Source organism: Rhipicephalus sanguineus, chromosome 11 (genome assembly GCF_013339695.2).
Source record: "Rhipicephalus sanguineus isolate Rsan-2018 chromosome 11, BIME_Rsan_1.4, whole genome shotgun sequence".
Taxonomy (NCBI): Eukaryota; Metazoa; Arthropoda; class Arachnida; order Ixodida; family Ixodidae; genus Rhipicephalus; species Rhipicephalus sanguineus.
Genome location: NC_051186.1, coordinates 34064643 through 34091118, shown reverse-complemented (window position 1 = coordinate 34091118; position 26476 = coordinate 34064643). Strand labels below are relative to the sequence as shown.

Sequence of the window (26476 nt, the reverse complement as noted above, 5' to 3'; positions counted from 1 at the left end):
CTCGCGGTCGTTTTCCTAGCTTGTTATACACCAAAACTGGCATTGCATGACATGGCTGTACGAGAAACATAAATGACAGGTGGCAACATGACAATCATGACATGCATGTCGTGTAGGTAATGATTTAAATGTCAAGCTCATGGTGCGCTCGCGGCCGTTTCGCTTGCTTCACATACACGAACATTACTATTGCGCTACGTCACTGTATAATGAACACAAATGACAGGTGCAGACATGACAACCATGACATGTCTTTCATGTACCGCATGATTTACATGCCACGCTCGTGGCCTGCTCACGGCCGTTTCACTAACTTGACATACACCAACATTGGCATTACGTGACGCGACTATATGATAAACACAAATGACAGGTGGTAACATGACAAGAAGGACATGCATGTTATGTACGGCATGATTTATATGACACTGTCTTGGTGCGCATCTGGCTGTTTTGTTAACTGGATACGCACCAAAATTTGTATGGCATGAAATGAGTGCGTGACGAACATAAACGACAGGTTATGCATTACATATACCAGAATATACGTTTCATGATATTAAAGGCTGTACATGCCTGAATGCATGACAAACATGCGATATATTGTGAACTAGATGTCATGACATAAATGCCTTGATTTGCTTCAAAGACAAAGAAGGCGATGTATGCACCTGTTTGCTGGCTGCTTTGCATTACATCGATTCCCGGAGTGCGTGGGATCTGCCGGATTTTTTTTGTCTGATCGTGGTGCGGAGGCCGTGCAACCACAAATCGATAAGTGAAACTGAATGCTACAGGATTTCATGAGTAAAGGGTACCTCATGTGACTACTCAATATATCTTCGCTGCCTCGTTCACTTAACTCCCATATTGCGCGCAGGTGTCTGTTAGTGTCTTATTAGTTAGCAACTGAGGGCACGTTTGGAATTAGTACAAGCCCCTCACCGCAAAATACTTTGTCTCTCTTTTCTTCTTTTACCAATATTTCTGTCGTATACACTTTGACATACAGGAGAGCCAGAAAATAACGGCAAAGGGAAAGCTGGATATACATCCCGACGTAAACCGCAACAGGTACGTGTGTTTTTATTACCAAGAGAAAGCAAAAGGTGAACTCAGGGCTCTATGTGTAGTGGCAGGTACGCAACCGTTATTAATAGCCGTCATATTCAACTGTTCCAGCTTACGTTAGGAAGAGAAAGTAGGCCTGGACAGGCTACCTAATGCGAAGGACAGAGGAGAGACGATGGACGTTCAGCTAGAGCTGGCTATACGTCAGTCAGGAATGGATACCAACATAGGAGAAACAGCCGTTGGCGGCAGTGGGTTAGACAGAGTGACTAAATTATTAAGTTCGCCGTTGGTAAGTTCACAGGTATAAAGTGGAACCATGTGGCTCAAAAGAGTAAATTGGAGATCATTTGGAGAGGTCTTCAGTCTCCAGTAAACATAAAATTAGATTAAAATGATCATACAGCCATGTAAATTAGGGAGACAATGAATCCACGATTTGTTTTCCATTAAACGGGTGTTCAGGATATCTTATTCGAAATAAAGAAGTATAAATGGGTACTTAAAATACGAGCGTGTAATTTAGAAACGGTTTTCGGAAGGCATGAATCAAGTATCATGTATCACCAAGTCGCCCAAACAGCTATCTTAAGAAGAAATGGGCATGGGCAGGGCATGTAGCGCGTAGACGGCGTAACCGGTGGTTATCAAGAATAACATACTGGATTCTAAACGAAGGCAAACGCGCGAGGAGGAGGCAGAAGTTTAGGTGGGCAAATGAGATTAAGCGCAGATATCGTTGCCGTACCAAGAACAGGACCTTGGCAATTGGAGAAACATGGCAGAAGCCTTTGCCCTGCAGTGGGCGTTGCCAGGCTGTTGATGATAAATGTCGTAATATCGGGGAAACGGAAAACTTTTATGGGCCAAATGACATGCAACTTTATCCATGTAAGCGCCGAATGCACGCCCGCACCATTCACTTCTGCTATGTTTTAGCAATACGCTACTGATCCGTCACTGTTAACATTTTTCTGTATTCATGTTTCCCTGTATATGACTGGTCGTGGAAGTGTTAGCTGGTGCCAGTCATGCACTCGGCGTCAAATGGCATACATTCAATCTCAGTGGCCGCAAGGAAGCGCTGGTAATTCTCACAGTCGTAGTTAACATATACTTGCGCTTATACTTGTATAATCGGTGGGAAGCTTATGAATTGCCAGCACCTGTGTGCCTGTGACAGCGGCGGCAGCAACTGGAGTTAATGTAGATGCATCATAAGGGCCCTCACCTGATCATGAAAGTTATTAAACAAAGTTATTAACATTCTCACCCAGGCATGCCCGAGCTTTACGTCAGAAAGATCTCTCAATAATGATATGACCTATATTATACATTCCGCATTATTCTTCTTTCTTATGTCTCAGCGGTATTGTTTAAACGACAAGAGAGCCGCTTTTACACCCGTTGCTGGGGTCAGACGAGAAACCAAAATTTCAACACTACGAAAAAACACGTGCCGACGATTGATCGAAAAAGCGAACAAATGGCATATATAATTAACTATTGCAAATTTGCAAAAAAATGATGCTCGTCGTTTTATGGGCAGCAGATACTGCAGTAAACATAGGCGTGCGCACAGGGGGGGGGCAGGGGGGGGCGGCCGCCCCCCCCTAATAACCAAAGAGGGGGGCGGAAAATCTGCCTCATACATTGACCCCCCTAGTCACCTAAGAGGGGGGGGCGCAAAATCTGCCTCGTACATTAACTTACAAGGGGGGGGGGCGCTGCGATGAACCTTCGCCCCCCCTGATGGTGGACCCTGCGCACGCCTATGGCAGTAAACATTTTCTTATTAACAAAAGGAACTCGGTGTCATTGGCGCGAGCATTTCCCTAAGACCTTGTCTCAGTCGACTGTATTGGTTTGACGATATGATGACGTCACTTGTGGCGTCATCATATCTCAACGGTCGCCAAATGTTGACATCCCTTCTCAAAAGTCATGACATGATGACTTTTTGCACCACTCGTGTTGACGCCGACACCGCCGACGCTGACGGTCACTCTTCGTGTTTGATGAGGCATCGAAGGGTTTCGCCTTAAAAACTTGGACAAGATCTTTTAGGCACACGGAGATAACCCTAGTGTAGTCAGTAGCACCGGTAGGTTGCCGTGCGCGTGACTGTAGGAAATAGGACGTTAGACGAGCACTCTTTTGCTTAAGTGTGTAGCTTCACAGAAATCATATGACCCGTAGAACTTGGTGAGACCATAAAGAGTGCATGCATCTAGCCACGAAAATGTACGGCACACCCTTTGCACACTTCTCCTTGCACGTGAAGGAATAAATAACCACAGTTTAATACGTCCAAAAAATTCCCACACCCCGTCACTTTGAAAAACAGTTTTCACATAACTTATATGAGTTGTGTTTTATTTCTCAACATTTCAGATACTCGAGAAGATGGCGCCACGACCACATTGGATTCATTCTTTTTATGTGATGATGCTATGTGGTGTTTATCGGCGCAAGGGCCATTTGATGACCAAAGAGCACCAGGACATGACGTGGGATTCTCTCTATATGATTATCAAAACATTTCAAATGAGTACTTTTCTAGGCACAAACTCTGAATGCTCTTGGCAGAAAACAATACAGTATTTTGGCAAATTGGACATGCTTCTTATTGCTTTTAGGGGCGAAGCTAGTCTTAGTCTAACCTTGTCACGTCTCCGTTGTCCGGCGTAGCCACCTTTGCAAACTGCCCACTACTTCGTCTTTGCAAACATCCCACTACGACCCATCACCGATCCTTTGCAAACTGCCCACTACTTGTCTTTGCAAACATCCCAATACGATTCATCACCGATCCATTACTTCACCGACCATAAAGACGTTATAATGAAAGGGGAACGGAAGCCAACTTTGCAAATGGCCCACTACTTCGTCTTTGCAAACATCCCACTACTACCCATCACCGATCCATCACTTCACCGACCATAAAGCCGTTATAATTAAGGGGGAACGGAAGCCACGTCTAGCTACCACTTACGATTAATAAAATTTCTTGTATAAATATATACAGTGTTTGTCACGCCTTTGATGATGTACTGGGCTATCGCTTTGATTACTGCTGGGCGAAACCACTGAAGATTTCACGGTGTAACCATAATTGCTTCAGGAGCTTCGCCCAAGCTCTTCATCGTTCACCCGTGGATATGCTGTGAATTTTTCTCTTTCGCAGTGGAGGTTGTGATGTAGTTTCGTTAATATTATTTTAGGTTTGAGCAGCCAAATATTTCCCCTCATTTCTTGCGTAAGTACTGTTATAGATAGGGCTCCGTGTTTTCGGATTAATCTGAAAAAATTTGATAACACTCGCCGGTAAAATGTCTGACCTTTCGGATTTATTCGATAAACTCCAATTTGAACGGTCAATATGACCCTGTTCCGTTCTTTATCGAATAGACGTGCTCTGAGAAGTCGTTGAACATCTCCCTGTTTGGCGGACATAAACTTTGCCTCACGCCAACCGTTTCTCGCAGAGCACACCCATCGTACATTTAACAAAGCTAGGGCTTGTTGCGCACGGAGCCAGAGACGTCAACGTATACCCTGGGAGCACGAGACCACATCTAGATATACGGACCCCTGTCGGCACTATATAGGCGCGCCACACGACTGCGTAAAGCATGCTTGCGTCTATTACAACAAGCGTTAATGTTGTCATACGCTCAAGCGTAGGTGTTTTGTAATCTAGTATTTGCGCTTATGAGCGTATGCGTTTGTGCGTTCAAACCTTCAAGGCAACTAAAATACGCTTCGTGTTTTCTGATGTATTCGTGTTTAGATATATTGAGAATAATGCAAAATTAAACTCCGAATTTCGGGGCATTGGGGTTTACTACAAACAAACTACGATAAACGCCGAATTTCCGAACAAAATATAAACTCCGACAAACACCCTCCGAATATCAAGAAAAATCAACTCCGAAAACACGGAGCCCTGCAGTCTAAGCACGTTAGCGTTTACTAAAGGTGCACATTTTCACAAGTTTGTGTACCTCTAAAATAGAAGTTATCTAGTGTAACCTTTGCAAAATGAACCTTTATCAAAACTGCATCAATTTATTTTTAAAATAGAAATTACAGGAATAACCTTTAGTATCTCTTTGCAATATCGAGCGTTCAAGGTAAGAAAGGCGGGCAGTTTACACTAAGTCGCGCGAAGCTTCGCACAGCGAAACGCGGATCCGTCGCCGCTCGCATTCCCCGTCGACCGACACGTCTTGCTTCGAGATGCGCGGCTTCCTTCTCGGGAAAACGCAGCCAGGCTATGCACTATAGAGCGCAGGTTGCGCGCAATGACTCCGTCAGTGCGCATGGCTTAACTACTGCGCATGCGAGGCTTGGCCAGATGGTGCGGCTTCTGGTCACTAGACGACACGATTCTTGCTTCATCTTTCTTTCTATCTTTTCTTTCTCTCTCTACTGCTTTCCTTCTATTTTGTTGATGTTGTCTCTGTCTCTCTTTCTCTTTCTACATCTATTTCTCTTTATTTCTCTCTTTCTCATTCTTTCTGTGCTACGCTTTACTCTCTCCCCTCCTCTTTTTCTTCCTCCTCACGCTCACCTCCCTTTCTCACTTCCTTGCTACACTATACTATACAAGGCTGTGCTATCCTCTGCTAGCGTGCATGTATAGCAGAGTTGTTAGGACGCTCGCCTTCGAATCGAGGGTACGCGGGTTCCAATCCCGCCTCTTGAAGAATTCCATTCGGCAAGAATTATCCTCTTATCCGTGTAGAGAGAGAGAGATGATTATTTCTCTCTCTCTCTCTGTACTCGTTCTCAGGTATATTGTCGCACAGTGGCACACACTCGTTAAGATGATGCTAGCTTTCTGCGATCGACTCACAAGGAACGATTTGCCAAACAGCTTCGCAGTTAAAGTAGAGGTTACGTTGTACAGTACACGGTATGCTGTTTACACAAAGCGGCATGCAGGCGATTTTATACGACCACTACTCTGCGCCTCGGCTTTGCTTCACTCTTGTTTCTTCGACGCATTACAGAGGTTACGCTCATCGCATGCTTTGATCAGCCAGATGTGCTGCAACAATGGAAGCATGGCTTTCCCCTCTTTCGCACTTCTTGCTGCGCGTGCCTCTTGTTTTTTTTTTGCGCTTCCTTGTGGGCTTTTAATACACCGTCTATATACATACGCTAAGAAATGTGAACCCTTGCGGAAGACGTCACATAGAAGGTGCTTCTCGGAACACACGCGCTGGCACATTGTAATAATTCAAGTACATGGCTGCTTATAGAACGTGAAAACTGCGGTGACCGAGGTCAAACTCCTGGTCTTCGCTCATTGCAAGGGGGAGCCACAAAAAGCATTGACAGATTCGAGGCGACGAGTTAGCATGCACTACAGTAATCATGCCTCAATCGCGAGCATTGTTAAAATGTGGTCCTCCCATCAGTATCATTGAAGATCTGAGATTTTCAAACAGTATCATGATATACGTGTCAGGCTATTCTCCCTTGGTCCAACGTCTATGCAGTTTAAGCATTAGGTCGGCGTGATTTTAACACTTGAATTATTTTCCTCCTACTCGTGCACTTTCATTGACTGCGTGATTCGTGCTTATCAAACTATGTGCTATGTGATAATAAATACCAGTCGTCTGTTACAGGGCAATTTGCCATTTTCTTCACCTACGAATGTGGGATCGGCAGTGGAAACGTGGATTCTGACAAAACCTGAAGTTGACGCACTGCAGCAGGGAAGCTGTTGAAGGGGGAAAAGAAGCGCGCGGAGAACTAACATGCTCTTCGCGGCGAAAAGTAGCCGAAATGAATATACAAACCGTTCGCCATACGCCGCGCTAAGTCAGTTTTATGTACTTCTCGCAAAACCCAAAGAAACCCAAAGAAAAGTAGCTGGCTGGTACGTATGTACAGCACTCACGGATTGAAATAGGACAATTTAGGGCTAAGTTACGCCCATGTTTTCGTTTCTGCCATCTACAGCTTGGGCCATATCGGCCTGATTTTGACTCGAACGCGTAGATCAGAGCCAACATTATCCTTAGAGACCAGATTCCTCGCGACGTGACGTGGTTATCACGGGTAATTAAGCATACACATCGTTATACTAAAGCATTCGATGTCGCATTTGGATCCATGAGTACTGTACATATTATATACGAATGCGGAATGATATTATCCGAAAAACACGCAGTAAATGTAAATGTGTGCATGCGCACTACCACAATACCAACAGTGCATGTCAAGAGACGGAACGCTGTTTTTTCGAGGGATGCAAATTGTAATGCTTAAACATCTACGTAATTGGATCAAGAGAGGATACTTGACTGACACAAATGACACAACTCATGATTAAGAATATCTGTCAATTACCTCCTCTTCTTAATTGTTGCTTTAGGGGCAGACCGCATTTGAAAAACACGATGCTTGTCGTCAAAGGTGTAACGTTATGATATATGCAAGCTCTAAGCAAACTCTAAAGCACATTGTTTTCTGTTTTTTCTTGCAATGAGAGAAATGAATGTACATCTTTTGCCACGGACACCGCAGCTAATTTGCTTGTCGTAATAAGTTACTTGCCGTTTTATGTCGTCTTAAGCGTTACCTCGAATAGAGTGTAGTTACACATCACATTTCTACTTGGTTACATTGCCACAACGGAATAATAAAAAGGAAACCACACATCTGAGATTTAAAATAATTTCGCTTTCGCGCACCATTCGTCAAAAGAGCTTGCTTTCCGTTTAAAAACATTAGAAAGTGATCAATGATATCACAACGACGCAAAGGGCTTCATTGTGCTCACATGTTAAGCGTAGCTATCATCAAACTGCAAATAATGTCACAGAGCCTTTGAATTCGCATCAACGCCGTTTGGGCAATCGCATGTGTATACTAACCGTATTTTTTTCCTGGTTGAACCATGCGTTCAGCTATATCACAAACCCTGTTGCCAGGTTTCTTTCTTATCATATTCGCAAGCACCTTTGTGGTTAGCTGCAAACAAAAACAGGCCGTGTAGCGGACTTCGTTTAAGCTCGGGCCGGTGGATGCAGCATTGCCTGGTACGCACACTAGCTGTCGTTGGCTCTCTGTACAGCAGAAACATATACTGGCTGTAAGCGTGCAGCTCCCATGCCAGCAGCTAAGCGTGCAACGCTGAGCTGGTCGTGTTACAAAGCCCAATGGCTGGAGCACGACGAACATTCCACTTACAATGATTGTTTTTGGAAAAAGAAATCTCACAGGGTATCACACGCATTCGCTTAAGACGACTCGAAGGTGAAACCCATCTTTTTTTTTCTTCTCAGTCGATCTATCGTCAATGCAAATCTAGAAATGTAGAAAATCGTCAATGCAAATCTCTCACAAATATTAACACTAGATGAAAGAAAGGTGAACTCCCAGTGCGAAAATAGCGCAGTGCAAAAAATTAGGCTCTAAATAATTATACGTGACATTATACACGGTAAGACAAGGTAGGAATGAGCAAACACAGAACTAAGGGAATGTCAGAAAAGACAATTTTCGAGACAACATTTGTTCCAAGGTAAATTTAGTGCTCAAAAAAGTGCAAAGAAATGACTCTGACACGTTCTGTCTATGGACGTCATTCCTTTCAGTCCTTTATTCTTTTCGGGCGCTAAAAAATTGCTGTGCAATAAAAACACGCCCAAGCATATGCGCTTTCAAGACTGTTCAAAGAACGTCGTCTTTCGCAAGAGATCATGGCTGACTGCTACCGCTACCCAACTACCTGAGTGAAGTTTGCGAGGGATGATTGTGAAGTCGGTGCATTTTGTTGGGCAGAAGGACAGGTTATTTACAGAAACACGTCTAAGTGTCATTCACGCTTACAGAAGGCAGGAGGGTTTTAGGGCTTTCAATAGGACATGCACTTCCGTGAGCTACACCAAACAATTCCCCAAACTTTAGCAGTATTTCTGTGGACATATTAGCTTGTATTGGTTTAGTTCCATTACCTTCCGCAGTGCACTGCAACAACAGAATTTGAAAGCAGAACCTTGTATATTCCACATGTGTCTCGTCGAATGCTGTTGGTTTCCCGACTGTTCTTTCGTCTGCGCCGTGTATAACGATAATAGTGATTTATCTCACGAAGGTCATACGTCCTGTAAACACTATGCAGATACGAGTAATGAAGCACCAACATATGTTGATTACTACGCCCATGCCTCAATTCGTACACTGAAAAAATAAGTTTCTCACACCTCCGAATGTGGAAGTGTTTACATGGAGCCGGATGATTCTCATGGCATTCAATATTTACGACACTGCGGTCAATTATTCTCAAATGCGATGTGTTGTCACGAAAATACATCAATTTGATAGCAATATTCTTATAGTTGGGCTGTGTTTGCCGTCAGCGCACACAGGAACAGGTGAGCGCTTGCAGCATTGCTGAGTTTGGATGCGCAGAGCGCTATAGAAATATACACTTCAGCTCCGTTCTCTGCATGCGCTATCGGAGTTTGTTCCAGCGGGCAGTTTTCTCTTCCGAGAAAAAATGACTTTTATCGTCGCATTGTGCTTCGACGAGTAACAATGCAGGCATTTCTGCCGAAGCTGTTGATCGCAAGCTGTGGTCATAGCTCTTCACACGTGCATAAACATTTATGTGTACCGTCTCAAGTGTAGCGTCTGCATTTTATAAGACAATATATGTTGAAGGTTGCTTTATTGACAGTTGCACATGTCTTGATAATTATAACGGAATTGGAGCTCGCTAAAACAAGTTAGTAAATTTTAGAACCATTCGACGCTTTTTTGTCAATAAACGTGTTTATCGCTACTGAACCAATTTCTGTCCGGGAAAGTGGCGCCAATGTCTCGGATCGTGTTGAGCGATAGACGCAGCTCTATGGCGTAAGCTTATAAGGTAAAGGCTGGTTATAATTTTACTCACATGTCAAACCCCAAAAATGGGTTGCGTGTGATTTGCCTAAGTGTAGACAGCTGCGCTAGCTGGTTTTGGGTTTAGCTATGGGACATGATAGTGGCGAACATGGGCACGGACACGGAGAAATACCTACTGAGACACTTGGAGGAAGCTGCATATCACACTGTTATTCAGTGCTCGATCATCGAAGGCCCAATCCGCGAAATAAAATGTGCGGCATCGCTTAGGCTGGAGCAAAATAGGCGCTCGCTTCTACTGCCGTCAGGTTTCATACTGGCTAAAGTGAGTCGAGGACAGCTACGGGGTACGGGTCGTGTTTTCAGCTCCGGAAAAGCTGGAATCAATGTGCCACCAGGTCCACGCGGCAAGAAGAGGTCTGCCAGCAATGTAAATCACATAAAAAGCATCGTGGAATGTGGGGTTGGCGTCGTGTACTGCATTACCCTCGACTGTGCGAAATCCTATTTTGGCCAGCCTGGGTGCCGTCTTCATGAGCGCCTGCTAGAGCACAACAGAAATGTGATGCCAATATCAGGCGCATGTCATTTAGCTGACCACATATGGCATTGGTCGTACAAACCAGCCCTTTCTTTTAATCAAACACGTGCGCTGCGCAAACTTGGCACTCAGAGGGAACACGAAATTTACAGAGCCTTTTGCATTGATAATTGTCTGAGTGCCTCTTCTGCCACGCTCATAGGTTGGCAAAAAATGTGGAGCTCACTCAGGCTCACTAGTAAAATATATTTTGCCCTTCGGGCTCACTCGGATTCAGAATCGCCAAAAGTATCCTCAACAAGACTCACTCGAACTCAGAATAACTGACAATTTTCTCTACCAGACTCATTCGGACTCAAACTCACCAAACTATTACTCAGTCGGACTCTCAGACTCACACTCACGGCTTCATGTGGGTCCGAGGGAGTCTGAGTGAGCCGACTCATGAGTCCTTTAGCGTACAATGAGTTTTTTAGACCATGGTGTTTAATACCAATATTTCCCATTATCGGCGCTGTACTTGGCACTATTTGATCTCGTATCATAATTGAGTTACCAGTGGTTCCAGTCCAGTAAGGACATTATTATTATTATCATTGTTGTTATTATTCTTAATATTGTTATTATTATTTTATTTTACTTCAGGGCTTTGCAGCATTGTAGAGGGGAGGGGCAAACAAAAAAACACACATGTAAAAAAACTAGCAAAAGCACAGAAAGAACGAAAGATTCAATAATAAAAAACTACGGAAAAAATGCGTTATGAAATACAAGCTATGGAAACAATGAGGAACTATAGCAAGAGCTGCGTTCAATGCGTATACATGGAAGATGTTAATGCCTGACAGAATGCGCCAGGCTTACTAATACTGGCGATTGATCCTGATAGAAGATTCCCGTCACGACGGAAGTGTTCGGAAGAAAAGATTGGGAAAAGGTGAATGTGCTACTTCGATGGATATGCACTTTGTTGGGGTGATCGATGCGGAATGGTATGAAAGATGGAGGCTGCATTAAGCGCGATCTTAGATTGTGATTGTGATAGCATATTTTTGAATGGCGCAAAGGCGAGCTGTTTTTCTGGGCGTGACAAGCGGAGGGAGATTGAGCCAAATCTTCATGGCAGTTACACTGGATGTTCAATGATAGTTCGAAAGAATGAGACGTGACGACCGGTTTTGAATAGCCTCTAACTTGTCAGTGAGTGTTGCGTGGCCGGTATCCCACGCACATGCGGCGTACTCTAGTAAAGGACGAATGTAGGCGATGTACAGCTGTTTCTTTAAAAATGTTGGCGAACAGAAAAGTTTCGTTTTAGATAACCGAGCATGCGATTAGACTAGGATGTGACGTGATCAATGTGGCCGGACCATGATAGCGAGTTAGTAATGTGAACACCAAGATACTTGTAAGACCGGACATATTCAAGTGGGATTGTGTTCAAACTGTAGGAATAGTTAGCGATTGTTTAGAAGAGAGGACTCACACGCGATATTTATATGAAATTTTACTCAAACTCTTTCCTTGAAAGAATTTGAGTGCGAAGGTCAAGGCAGCCCCCCCCCCTCCCTTCGTAACTCATGCCTCAGATCAATAAATATTGAGCTGTCGTACGGACACTAGTTTGCCAAAGTATGTGTGGGTAGATGTGAGTATAAACGTAAGCCGACGTAAAGATGATAGCAATGCTGAAGTTGAGTAGATAGGACTCACGCCCCTATACGAAAAATAACTAGAATTTCTCAAATATATTCGGTCCGCGTCATCTGTTAGGCAGTCATAAGGTATGCGAGATTTAACGTGAGGGATGTGCACGCATGCTTTTGCCGCTGTTAAGCAAGTATTGGCGGGCTGATTACCTGTCTTTACACCTTGGCCCTACGAGCTCCTCCTGGAGTATACAAAGACGGTTATTGGGTGCAGTAAAATTTTTTCGAAGCTGGCGTTGTTGGTGTGCTTCTACTCGTCCATGTCTTTATTCGGCAGCGTCATGTTACATAATGTGATTGTCCACTTAAATCACAATATATATATAAAAAATAAACTCCGCTATTACACGCAAGCAGGGCTAAGTGGTGAGGTACCACACTGTGCGACCTTTTTCGCCACCCTATATCTTGTACCGTGCTGTCAACTAAGGATAATAATAATGCCTGGAATTTTGCGTGGAAAAACCACCGGAATGTTACGAAGCACGCTTTATTGGGACACTCCGGAATAATTTTGAGCATGTGCACTTCCCTGACGTACATCCACATTAAAGTACGCGAGTGTTCTTTCAGTTCGCCCCTTATCCAAGTGATGCAGCCATGATTTTTTTATTTCTTCATTTGTGCAAGAATATAATATTGTCATGCTGCTTGTGGCAAAAGGTGACCTTGAAAGAAACGTCACATGACTAGGCCTCTAGCACCATACACGCATTCACCACACAGAATAATCGCAAGCATGTGGTACATATTATACAAAAAAGTACTAGCACTAAGAAATAAACAGTAGAAATGACGTGCACACAATGGTGGAATTGCATAACACGAAAATGTGAGTATAACTTAGTGCAAGATACATCACATACAGAAATAATACAGACGCAATGTCAGGAAAAACTGCTACGAACCTCTCCACGGTAATGGCCTTACAGAACACAAATTAGAACCAATAAATAAAGAAATACTTAATGAAACTTTAAATGGGTGAAAAAAAAAACTATAAGAGTTCATTGGCATCACCATCAAGGAAATATTGTTTGGATTGCTTGCTGACTGTTACCAGCGTGTGATATGCAGTAATACATGACATTAAATCCGTGTGGGTGTTTAGAAGATTTGGAATTTGCCAGTTTAATAACTGTAGTTCATAATATGCTCTGGTCTTTGCCATAATGCCGAATGTCTGAAGTAGGGGTGTGCGAATATCAAATTTTTCGAATACGAATCGAATACGAATATCCACCTTCGAATATCGAATCGAATATCGAATATCAAAGGAAAAATGCCTCCACAGTAACAATATTTTATTTAACATGTAACTATTTGAAGAAAAAAAACATTAACAGCCTGACTGGCAACAAAACATACACTGCTATCTCCAGAACACAATGGCCAGGCTAGCACAATGCACATCACAACGCAAGCAAATATCACTGCACAATGAAAGTAATGACTAGATGTTATCATGAAGAAATATGAGTTGATCCCCATGATCAGGCAGCCGGCGCTCCCTACTAACAGAGACAACTCCTCCTGCCACTGAAAAGGCACGCTCGCTTGGAACAGAAGTGGCTGGTATAGGGAGGTACATGGGGCAAAGCTTTGCCAGAATGGGGTATCTGAAGGTGCCTACAGTCCGCCACCAGTCACATGGGTCACTGTCTTTCTTCAGAAGTGGTCCCGCATAGCGAACGAGTGGTAGTGCGGCACGTTACGGCCGCATAATATTGAAAATGTACGGTTACATGATCGCCAACAGCGCTGCACGTCGGAGATGCACCAGCAATAAATCATACGTATTGGGGCGCTCGTCGCAGGCAGATATCGTGCCTCCGTGTACTTACGATGTTTATCGCTCCTCTCGGCAATGTTTTTAGCTATACGAACGCAGCAGAAATGTGGAAGACGAGTTATTTTATGCATGATAATCGAATCGCATATTCGAATTTTTCGAATATTCGAAGTTATCGAATATTCGAAACTTTTCGAATACACGATTTTCGAATCGAATACGAATATTTCGAATCTAATATTCGACGAATATTCGAAAATTTCGAATATTCGCACACCCCTAGTCTGAAGTGATACTTAGGGGAATTATTGCTATAAGTGGATAGAAACTAGTGAGAATCGGCTGTATATTGAGAATAAATGAGCTCGGAGGGTCGATGAGCATACATCGCACGGATACTGTGTATACGATTCACGATGAAATAGGAAGTTACATGTTCATGATATCATAAATTATGAACAAAGCAGAGAGCGTTATTTTGCATAATGAGTAAGTTGTTATAATTGCTTGGAGATGTAACCCGCCAAACAAGTATGCAATAATGAAGAGGAGAATGTATCAAAGAAAAGTAAAGCTGTCGTTTGAGGTATGTAGGCAGTAAGTTGCGATCTTTGTTTAACATACCTATTGTTTTGGAAATACTGTGTATCATGAACTCTACGCGCTCAGTCCATCGAAGGTTTTCCTGATACTGTATTCCCAGAAATTTGTATTGTGTTCACTTCGAAATGTAATAGCATCATGAAATATCACCGATTTATTAATGGAGTGAAATGTCACAAATTTCGTTTTACTGACATTTACTTGCAGACGATTATGATGTAGCCAATCTGATAAATTCTGCAGCCAGCAATTTACCAATGGTACGAGAGTAGCTAAATCAGCAGAAGAATAGAATACGCTCGCTTCATATGCATAAAGAAATACATCTGGGGTTAATGGAATTGAAACTATGTCATTAATGTAGAGAAGAAATATGTTGGTCCTAGAATTGATCCTTGAGGGACACCATACTAAATTGATTGCAAGTCTGATTTTGTGTCATGAATACCAACAAATTGTGCTCGATTTGACAAATAGCTTTGAATTAAAGTCAGAGACTTACCACGTATTCCATACATTGGTAACTTAGTAAAGGGGATATCGTGTTTGATAGAATAAAATGCCTTCCTAAAGTCTAAAAAGACGTCTAAGGCATATATGTGATTTTCTGTGGATAATAATTTCTCCTTGATATAAAGGAATGCACTTTCCTTCGATTTAGCCTTTTGGAATCCATATTGATGATGTGATAGTAGGTTGTGCTTGTGTAAATATTTTATGATTCTTGAAGGGATAACACTCGCTATTATTTTCGAAAAACACGAGAGGACAAATATGGGCCTTATTAAAATTGTGAACCGAGCCACCTTTATGCAATACAGAAATTCTCGCGATTTTCATCTGATTAGGAAATACTCCAGTAGACAAAATAACATTGGCTATGTTAGATAATACTACACTTAATATATCGGAAACAGCTTTTATAGGTGGTACCCTAATGCCATCAAAGCCTGTTGAGCAGTTGTTTTTTAAGCTAAGAATAATCTTTAAGAGTTCACTCGGCGAAGTCGTATCAAGAAATAAGGTGCTAAACTCGGAAGTTTTAATATAGAAGTCAGCATCATTTGAACTACTCTCCCAGTCGAAAGACCCAGATGTGAGGAAGAATGAGGTAAGTTGATTGGCTAGATCTTTTCCGGTATAAATCTGGTTACCTGAGACAATTTGAGTGGGTAGAGTAGTATGTGTATTTATTAAAATGTCTTGGAGCTGACCATGTTCTACGGGGATCAAAATGTACTTCGGCAAATTTGTTTGCATAGTTCTGATGTATTGATTTTTTTATATTTGTTCCTAACTTGTTTCTAAAGCGCTTGAATTCTGCAAAAATTTATATTTCTCTAGTTAATAAAAACCTTTTAAAGAGACTGTTCCGTTTCGATAAACGTTTTAAAAGAGAGCGGGTTATCCAAGGCTTTCTAGCTTTTTTGCATTGACGTCTTAAAGTGACGAGGAAAGCGTGGTCATATAATTCAATTACCTTGTATAGAAATGCATCATATAACGCATTAGGGTCATTTTTGTCTTTTAATGGCTCCTTCAAGTTCACTGCTGACACTAACGCACGAACCCGTTGAATTTTATCACTGGTTATGACCGTTTAAATTCGGCAGTAATAGACCACTCGAGGGACTGAACCAATGATTTGAGTACCGTACAATACAAGGACAAATGATCACTTAGGTCACAATAGATAACACCAGCACTAGTAACACTGTCATGTAAAGGAGAACGCCAGAAGAAGACAGGAAGGAAAAGAAGGACCCACACGAGCGCTGCGAGATTGTGCGCACACAACGCTCGTGTGCGTGCCCATTCTGTCCATGCACCCTTGTGCTGTTTTACAGCGAAAGCTGTTATATTATGTGCCGTACTTGTCCGCCGCCGCCGCCGCCGCCGGTGTCCGTAACCACTATCAAGTTCAAGTTCAAGTTTATTCATTATTATTGCATGTACAAAGATCGGGTTACATAATACATACAGAATCAGGAGGTCCCAAAGTACGAGACTGTCAGGGGGACCTCCTATAATTAGTGGCGTGCATAATAGGTAACAGCAGCAAAAAGAGCGAACAAATAAAAAATCGCTCGAAATAAGAAAAAAACTAAATAAGAAAAAAATTCCAGGATGGAACGAGGTTCCGACCTGGGCCCTTTGCGTGGGAGCCCTGTATTCAACCTCTGAGCCATGCCGGTTTTTTTTTTTTGCTTTATTGCCTGTTATTAGACACGTACATCAAACAATAAGGACATGAAAGAAAAGACAAAAGTTGTGTCAGTCCCACTGGACAGACACAAATTTAAAATTCCTTGAGCGCTGTCAAGGGTTCGACCCTCGACAACCACTCAGGTACAAACTCCTGAGCTTTCTGGAGTTCCACAAACTTAGTCATACACTCACGAAAATACATCCGTGCGGGCCGTGCGTCAGAATCGCAATAAAACCCCGCCATGCGAGCCCGCCATAAACAGTGAAGGCCAATTAGCATAATCAAGTCAAAAGGGAGTCCCTCTTCATCATTTACTGGCAGAAATCTTATACCATGTGGATCTAACGGCAAATCCTTCTTTATCGTCCTTTGAAGCACATCCCAAAAATAAACTCCTTCCCAGCAATGTAAGAAAACGTGGTCTATGGTTTCCGGTTTTTTACAGATGAGGCAATCTGGCCCCCAAGGTAAGAAAAGACCACGGTCTTCTTGAAATGCCTTGAGAGATAATGTACCTGTATGAAGCTTAAAAAAGAAAGACTTCGCGGCAGGAGCCACTTGCATTCTCTTCACCCTCTTAAGCACATCTTGCCCTTGACTTCCAATGTATATGGCTCGGTATAGAGGTACAGGTAGAACAGCATCACATACATCTTTGTAGAGCTTTTTACGTGTCACTGAAAACAGATACTCATTAGAAAATCTAACAGTTAAAAAGCGTACACTTAGAATAACCTCCTTAAGATACCCGCAGACAGCGCCTGTCATGTGATTCCTACCAACCACATATCCAGGTAAAGCCCGCGTCAGTCTCAGTTGGCACACCCTACGCAGGAAAGGATCATTTGTGTTGCGGAAGAAAAGGAACCTGTTTACTACTTCGCGTATGAAAAGATGTGGTAATCCCAACCCTCCCTGTGAGCCATGCCGGTGCTTGAAACTACTATGCAAAAAGGTCCTATACAGGCTTCATGTCGGGAAGGAACCACATTAGCATATGCAATATAGCATGGTAAAAGAGTAGAATAAGCACCAAGCCTCGCACAACGCGAAAGCTGTAACCAGGCGTCACACAATGCGAATTGCGCAACGAGTAGGTTGTTGAATGCTTACAACCAATTACAAAGAGCTCTGCCATAATTCTTCATCGTCATCACGCACAGCATCAACAAAGTGCGCATAATGCCTTACATGCGTTTAGCAGGTACCACGGCTGTCTGTAGAATGACGAAAAATGGCACAGTGCCTACTGCCCTACTTCTCAAAAATTACAATTATTTATAGCGTGTGGGTTCCTCGCAAGTGCGCTTCTGTTGGTTGCCAAGGAAGCCCATAAGGCTCCCATGATCCATTTCCTCAGGGTCTCAATAAAGTCAATTCTCTCTCTCTCTCTCGCTCTACGTTTCTCCGGTTAAAGTGTGTTATAAAGCGTGGTGGGACAGTTAAATAACGACCGGGCGTCACACAATATGCATTACGTAACTAGTGGGTCGTTTAAAGCTTCCAACCCATTACAAAGGGTGCAACCATAATTATTCATCGTCATCAACCGCCGCATCAACAAAATGCACATAATCGCTTACATATGGTACCTTGCTTCTCCGCAGAACAACGAATAATGTCGTGCTGGGTGCTTCCCAACTTCCCAAAAATTGCGCTTTGTGGCGTAGTGGGTACGTTGCTAATGTACCTGTATTAGTAGCCACAGGAGAGTTAATAACGGGCTCTAGAAATGCCGCTCTTCCAGCTTTCGCTGTGACTGTGCTGCGCTTTCCGCGCAGGCCTGCCGTTTTTTTCGTTACAACGCTTCAAACCAACTAGCCGCCAACAAGCATTAAAAAGTTACTATTGGAGGGTATCAAAGTTTGTAAGAACTCGAACAATATGGATTTCACGGATGACGATGCCAGGTTATAGCACGTACAACAAGGTCACTTTTAGGTTAGGTTTCCTTTGGTAAGTTTGTCGAGCCTGAATTAAGTATCAATGATACATTTAACTTCAAATTGTATAGCCGTACTGCTCGTAAGCTTGTTCTTCTAACGCTTTATTATTGATGTTGCTTTGTGCAATAAAAACACACGAAATAACGTATAGGAGAAGAACGAAGCAGAAATGAATATCGTGTCGTTCCTCACCGGTAATCTTTTGCAGGGTATACGCAGGTTATAGCGCGATAGGAATGGCTTGATGAAGCTGAATTGTGTAAGGTAACAATACACACTAGAAACAGAACAGGTAATGTACTGAGTTCCATTTGAAGTTCCGCTTATAGCTGACATCTCCTCTGAATGGGTTCGTTGTCGGAACGGCAAGTTTGGATCGTGTAGTAACCATAACCTCGAAGAACACAGTTATTGAAAAAAATATGTCACCAGCTTGGAGACCTCGGCAGTGCATTGGAAGCTAGACTCGTTGAATGGTTATGGTAATACTCAAAAAAGAATGCTTGAATAATGGAAGGTTGCATTATACCTAAACTACGCTAAAAGAATATTGCTATAAATATAACAACTTGAAATTACTTAAACCGCGAAAGACATGTCCGTGACTCGTGCTCCGTGTGGAGCACTTGGATTACAGTGACAGCCATGACGATACATCAAAGATTCAGATAGTGCAAGTTCCGGAGTTTCAACTGAGGTATCATCACAAGGAAATATGCTGTGTCGAAGTTTCGTTTAGAATTGCGGTTTCCTCCAAGAATGCCTTCCCATGTGTGCGCTGATGTGCCCATAAGTTTTCATGATACACAGTTGGTGTGTGGAGGTGCAGCATCTTACCCAGGAAATATATATGGCTTTCCTTGGCGCTTGGTCATCGTCGATGACTATACGAACCGTAATTTTCTGCTGCTTCAACAACGCTTTCAGCTATATCGCAAAACCTGTCGTTTTTTAATATTGGCAAGCAACTGTGGTTACCTCCAAACGAGAACACTGCGCGTAGTGGACTTCGCTTAAGCTCGATCCACTGCATGCAGCACTGTCTGGTACGCGCGTTGGCTGCGTTGGCTACTGTACAGTAGGAACATATACTGGCCGTAATGTAAGCGTGCAGATCCCATGCCAGCACTGAACGTGCACCATTGCTCTGGTCGTGCTACAAAATTCAGTGGCTGGAGCATGACGACTATTCCAATTACAGCCATTGTTCTTCGAAAAAGAAAACTCATACGGTATTTTACGCATTCGCCTAAGACAATGCGAAGGTGAAAGCCATCATTTATTCCTTCTCAGTCGATGTACTGACCCTCCCGCGCCCCCCTCTGAAAGCTTTCCGCACCTCGCCTGCCTCCGTGACCGGCCCACGTCTGACCAAGCGCGACGTCATGTGAAGACGCCATCATCTGACGTCCCGTTATGTGTCGTCATGGTGACTTCATAGTGACTTCATGATTATGTCACAAATTTTGTCAACCTGTGACGTCCTGATGACTTCATATGGTGACGACGGTCAATTTTCGTGCTGGATGAGGCACCTAATGCTTTCGCCTTAATAACTAGGCATCCCTCGTGTACCTAGAGGTGTTGGAACCATCCACGCACTGACCGAGCACGCGCTGTCGATATCGTGATGGCAGGATGGCAGCTGTACTGTGCATGCGCTTCAAGGAGATGTATAGCTTGTATAATAAATATAACAATTTCACTTATTGAGGTTGAACGTCCCCTCTGATAAATATAGGACTGTATTATTAAGGTACATGATGAAGCACAAGATTTTCACGGTTCTGAGTCTGACCTATTTGTTCAAGTCTCCTCTGTCAGCACCATGGTGGAAGAAAAGAGTTAGGAGACCATTATGTTATGCAGCCAGCCTTGGCGAACGAACGCTCCATGAAGCCAGTAGCGTCGGCCCAACACATGACTTCTGAGGCGCCGCGTAATGACAGTGAACGTTTGTGCGCCTGCGCTGGCGCAAGTTGACTCCACTGAAGGTGTGATCGGACGTGGCTATCACGCATTCGACCGACACACGTTTTAGATGCGAAGTATCTCTTGCTCGGGGGTATGTAACGCGGCGTGGTCATCCGCATGCGGCGTAGTCCGCACGCACACTACGTATGCGCGATTCTCCTCCTTCCCTCTCTCCAACAGCTGCTCGTTACTCTCCCCAATTCTCTACCAGCACCTGCTTGCGCTTCTCCTGCGTTCTCGCTTCTGCTCTCACGGCGCATACGCTACACTCCTCCTCTAGTCTCCTCTCTTTCATGTGGTAGAGCGCTGCGCGCGTCCAGTCCAGCGCTTGCCTCGGTTGGCTTCTCTGAAACGCGGGCTCGACATGCCCAAGTTCTCTCCTGCGCAGCGCCGCGATGAGAGCCAGCGCATGCGCGTCCCCACCCCCTCTCTCTCCTCACCTACGCTGCCTCTCTCTCGCGCGCCTGTCGACGTTCCTCGCACGCCCTGTGAGAATTAACGGCCAGTCTAGAGGGAAGACACGACGCGCGTAGTGTTTCTCTTCGCGTTCTACGACGCGAGGTCGGTAGGATACCCAGCGAACGCGAACGGAACGCAATCGTGCAAGTGCTCCGGCTTCGCATCGCCTCGTGGTCCCCTTTAGCGAGAGATGGTGTAATTTTTTGGCTTCAATACTTCTGCGCTACGTTACCTCCTAATTTTTCTCCTTCCTTTGTTAGCGCAATCCGAATAATACAGGTCACATAATGTGCCATATCCAACTATTGAAAAAAAGACGAAAATATCATGGTGATGATGATATATTGTTTTTTAGAAGAGTCTGGTGTTGGGCCGTTTGGTACATAGCTTGAAAACGAGGAACCCAGCCTTCAACAGACACGTACACAAGAAGAGAAGAGAGACGACCACACATATTGGTTTTAATGTCGTAAGTGCCAGGTGTTGTCAAAGAACGCCATGGCAGGTGATGTGTTCACGGTTACAAATGATTTACAATGATAGGATGTAATATGACTCTAAAGCGGTCTAAAAACGCGCTGTATATAGTAGCGTAAAATATATTGATGATATAAACTGTAGAGGTGTTCCCGGTAGCCGAACTCAATAAAAAATCACATTACCCGGTATGCATAAGTGTTGCTTAAGATTGCAGTTCTCAGTGTCGGTGGATATAAATACAGTAGCATAGGTAGTTAGCCACGCCAACACTGTTTTCACAGCTCCAAATATAATGGAGCCTTTTGTCGTAGAAGTTCACCAATACAAATCTCTTACCAATTTTACTACTAAATGCAAGGAAGGTGAACTCCCAGTGTAAAAATAGTACAATGCAAGAAAAGTAAGCTCTCAGTATTTATACACTACAATATACACGGTAAGACAAGATAGGAATGAGGAAACACACCGAGCTAAGGGAATTTCAGAAAAGACAACTTTGAGACAACATTCCTTCCAAGGTAACTTTTAGCGCTCCGAAAAGTGCAAAGAAATGACAGCGACACGTCCTGTCCATGTACGTCATTCCTTTCAGTCCTTTGTTCTTTTCGAGCGCTAATAAATTGCTCTGGAATAACAACACGCCCATGCATATGCGCTTTCAAGATTGTTCCAAGAACGCCGTCTTTCGCAAAACATCATGGCTGACTGCTACCGCTACCCATCTCTCCGAGTGATGTTGGAGAGGGATGATAATTAAACCGGCCCATTTTGTTGCCATAAATACCAGTATATTAAGAGAAACACGTCCAGGTGTCATATACACTTAGAGAAGGGAGGAGGCTTTTTAGGGCTTGCCATATCATACGCACGTCCGTGAGCTACACGAAACAATTAGCTTCGCCGAGTATTTCTGTATATATTTTAATTTGTTTTGGTTTAGTTTCATGAGGTTCCCCTGTTCATTGCAACAACTGGATGATGATGCAGAACCGGGTATACACCGTCTGTGCCTCGTCGAATAGTGTTCATTCCCCGATTGTTCTTTCGTCTGCGCCGTGTATAACGATAAGAGTGTTTTATGGCACGAGGGTCATACATCATGTAAACGCTATGAAGATACGAGTAATGAAGCACCAACATGTATTTATTACTACGCCAATGCCCCAATTCGCGAGCACTGAAAAAATAGGTTTCTAACACATCCGAATGTGACGGTGTTTACAAGGAGCTGGAGGATCCTCATGGCATGCTATACCTACGACACTGCTATCAGTTATTCTCAACTACGATGTGCTGTCACTAAAATACGATATCATTTTGATAACGATATTCTGAAGTTTGTGCTCCGTTTTTCGTCGTCCGCACGCACAGGAACAGGCGAGCGCTTCCAGCATTGCTTTGTTTGGAAGCGGGCAGAGCGTTAGAAATATACACCACAGCTCCGTTCTCTGCATAAGCTATCGCAGTTTGTTCTAGCGGGCAGTGTTGTCTTCGGAGAAAAAAAGGACAGCCATTGTCGCATTGTGCTTCGACAAGTAACAATGCAGCCTTTTCTGCCGAAGCTGGTGATAGCGAGCTGTGGTCACAGCTTCGCGGGCTCTTCACACGTACATAAAATTATAATTGTACCGGCTCAAGTGTATCGTCTCAATCTTATGAGGTGGTGTATGATGAAGGTCGCCTTAGTCACCATCGCACATGTTGTCTTGATAATAATTATGGAATTGGAGCTTGCTAAACCAAGTGAGTAAATTTTAAAGCTACTCCACGCTTTTTAATCAATAAACGAGATTATCTTAACTAAACAAATTTTTTCCGGGTAAATGGCGCCAATGTCACGGACAGTGTTTAGCGCTAGAGGCATGCCTATGGCGTAAGCTTATACAGTAAAGGCTGGTTATAAAGTTACTGACATGTGAATCCCTTAAAATTGGTTGCGTGTGATTTTCCCAAGTTAAGGCAGCTGAGTAGCTGGTTTTGGTTAGCTATGTACCATCAGGCTGGCGAACATGGGCACGGACAAAGCACTACTGAGGCACCTGTAGGAAGCTGGTTATCACAATGATAATCCGTGCTGGATCATTGAAGGCCAAATCCGCGAGATAAAATGTACGTCATCGCTTAGGCTGGAGCTAAAAAATACGTGCTCGCCCATGGGAGGAGAGTACGGTGGGCAGGGGAGGGGGGGGGGCTCGGCCCCACCCCCGGAAAGCTTCATGGGGGCCAAAGCCCCCCCCCCCCCTGGCGCCGGCCCGCGATATTTTTCAAGAGCTTGGCTTAGGTCCCCGTCCACTGATAACAGAATATTTGACCGTCCTGTCTGGCAGCCATCTCACAGAGGGCCGCAGCTGCTTATGCCCGCTTCTTCTCCATTTCAGGCTTTTAAAATTCGAATCATGGGCTAGTGAAAAGTCAAACGTTCAGTTGAAAATTTCCCTCAAACGGATTTGTATGTGCAGAATATGTTGTGTTGATAAACAACTGAAGCGACTTCTTAAGCTATAGGAAGGTAAAAGAAGTTATGAACCACGTAGCGACTGGTTTTAAGAACACAAGAATGATGCTGAGAATACTAAGCAATCTCGACACCAGGGGTCGTACCCAGTAATTTCGAAGGGCTAACTTTGGCAACCGGTGGTCGCTGTGAAGGCGTGTAAATATTTTAGCATCACCAGAAAAGTAAAAGCAAAAATTTCAAGGGGGGGGGGGGGTCTAACCCCCTCAACTCCCCACCTCTAGAACGGCCATGCCCGACACAATCAGCCAGAGAATTCTTTTGCACAGACTAGTTGTCTACAAAGAGGTACCCTTCGACATTCCTGCCTATCAAATCGCCGAAAAAAGATGGCACGCATTTTTTTTATCACAAAAGGATTAAGCTATACCAGTTTGGCGACCGAAAAGCAACTGAAATACTCGTCCAGAAAACAACCTTCGGCGGAAAAATTCGTAACTCCGGCATCGCACACGGTCTATAGAAGTAGCAAATTGTATTTGCTACCGTCTGAGAATTACTTCAAGGCCATGTGAAATAGAATTCTCAGGCATAATTAAAGCTTTCTGTGCCAGCATTAGCCAACAAAGTAAGTAAAGCATGCGAATAAAAAAACCTGGCAGATAACACGCATTGTGGAAATCCATTTTATACGACGCAGTCAGCGAGTAGCAGCTCATGCGACCTTTCTCGCTTTGAGCCAAATGTTACGAGGCGGAATGATGTCTTTGTGTAAATTGAAAAATAAATCTGGAGTCTCCACGAGAGATCTTCATAACGATATCGCGGTGTCGGTACGACTAAAATTGGTAAGTCGGACTCCCTCTATCTCTCAATATATATATATATATATATATATATATATATATATATATATATATATATATATATATATATATATATATATATATGACAGAATGAGATACAGATGCGGAACAGCAAGTCATGCCCCCGCCCCCTCCGGGAAAATGAAAACCCTCAGCCCATGTGCTCGCCGCTACTGGCATCAGGTTTCATACGGGCTAAAAAGATTTGACGACAGATGCGGAGTACGGGTCTTGTTTTCAGCTCGGGAAAATGAATGTCCCCGGGAATGAATCTGTCACCAGCTCCACGTGGCAAGAAGGGGCCCGCCTGTAATGTAAAGCACACACATAAATAACCTCGTGGAATGTGAGCTTGGTGCCGTGTTGTACATTACGCTCGCCTGTGCCAAATCTGACATTGGCCACTCTGGGTGCTGTCTTAACGAGTGCTTGCTAGAGCACAAGAGGAACGCGACGCCAATACCCGGCGCAGGTCATTTAGCTGAACACATACGCTGTTGCTCGCACAAACCAGCACGCAAGGCCCTTTTCTTTTAATCAAACACGTGTGCTGCGCAAATATGGCACTCAGCGAGAACGTGATATTTTCCATTGACAATGAAAAATATTACTGTGTAAGTTCCCGTTCCCTCATGCTGGGCGAAAAAGAACTAGAATTTCTGAAAGCTAATTGGTCCGCATAAGCTCTTAGGCAGTCACGAGGTATGCGAGATTTTGCGCGAGGGTTGTGCACGCATGGTTTAGCCGCTGCTAACAAGTACTGCCCGGCTGATTGCCTATCGTTATGACTAGGCCCTAGGAGCTCCTCCTGCATTAGACAAAGACTGTTTTTGCGCGCAGTAAAATTTTGTCGAAGCTGGCGTTGTTGGTGTATTTCTACTCGTCCATGTGCTTATTCGTCAGTATCCTGTTACATAGTTTGATTATTCACCTAAATGCATATACATAAAAGAGAGAAACTGCGCTATGGTACGCACTAAGGGCTAAGTGGTATGTCTCCATATAGTGTGAGCTTTATTGCCTCCCTATACCTTGTGTCGTGCTGTCAACTAAGGATAATAATAATGCATAGAAATTTACATGAAAAAAGCATCGTATTATTATGAGGCACGCCTTAGCGGGACACTCCGGAATAATTTTCACGATCTGCGCTTCCCTAACGTGCATCTAAACTTAAGTACACCAGTGTTCTTACACATCGCCCCCCCCCCCCTAAGTGCTGCCGCCATGATCGACAATTCAACCCGCATTTTCAAGCTTAGTACCATGGAACATTACCAGCTAAGCTACCGTGGAGTGTGCCGATGTAAATAAGTAATGTAAAAAAATTCTCATAAAGGGAGCAATTTTGAAACACTTCATAGCCGTTGAGGTCTTCATGTAACCCACAGATTTGCAGAAAAAAAGGAGCGTACGAATCATTTAATGAGAACGAAGGACAGGCCAAACTGAAATCGCTTGTCTCTAGCTTGGTACATTTCACCTGCATCTTTCCTA

The 26476-nt window shown here is 43.7% G+C and overlaps 2 protein-coding genes across 27 annotated transcripts in view; both read left to right on the top strand.

The window, feature by feature from the left end:
* The window catches only part of LOC119374721 (spidroin-1), a 95509-nt gene extending 91406 nt beyond the window's left edge, over positions 1 to 4103 (top strand). For 2 of the 7 annotated variants that reach the window (XM_049410878.1, XM_049410877.1), the window contains exons 16-17: positions 1013 to 1074; positions 3466 to 4094. In XM_049410878.1, the coding sequence (XP_049266835.1) occupies positions 1013 to 1028 (16 nt within the window). In that variant the 3' untranslated portion in view covers positions 1029 to 1074; positions 3466 to 4094. Of the gene's footprint in view, positions 1 to 1012; positions 1075 to 3465 lie in introns of all 7 variants that reach the window. The other 5 variants (XR_007414371.1, XM_049410880.1, XM_049410879.1 and 2 more) reach the window with 5 other exon arrangements.
* A 5602-nt stretch (positions 4104 to 9705) lies between these two features.
* The window catches only part of LOC119374714 (uncharacterized), a 189082-nt gene continuing 172311 nt past the window's right edge, over positions 9706 to 26476 (top strand). For 18 of the 20 annotated variants that reach the window (XR_007414396.1, XR_007414395.1, XR_007414397.1 and 15 more), the window contains exon 1: positions 23206 to 23401. Coding sequence is in view for 10 of the 20 variants with exons in the window: in XM_049410950.1 (XP_049266907.1) it covers positions 23314 to 23401 (88 nt within the window). In the remaining 10 variants the exon portion in view is untranslated. Of the gene's footprint in view, positions 9824 to 23205; positions 23402 to 26476 lie in introns of those variants that run through there. The other 2 variants (XM_049410955.1, XM_037644899.2) reach the window with 1 other exon arrangement.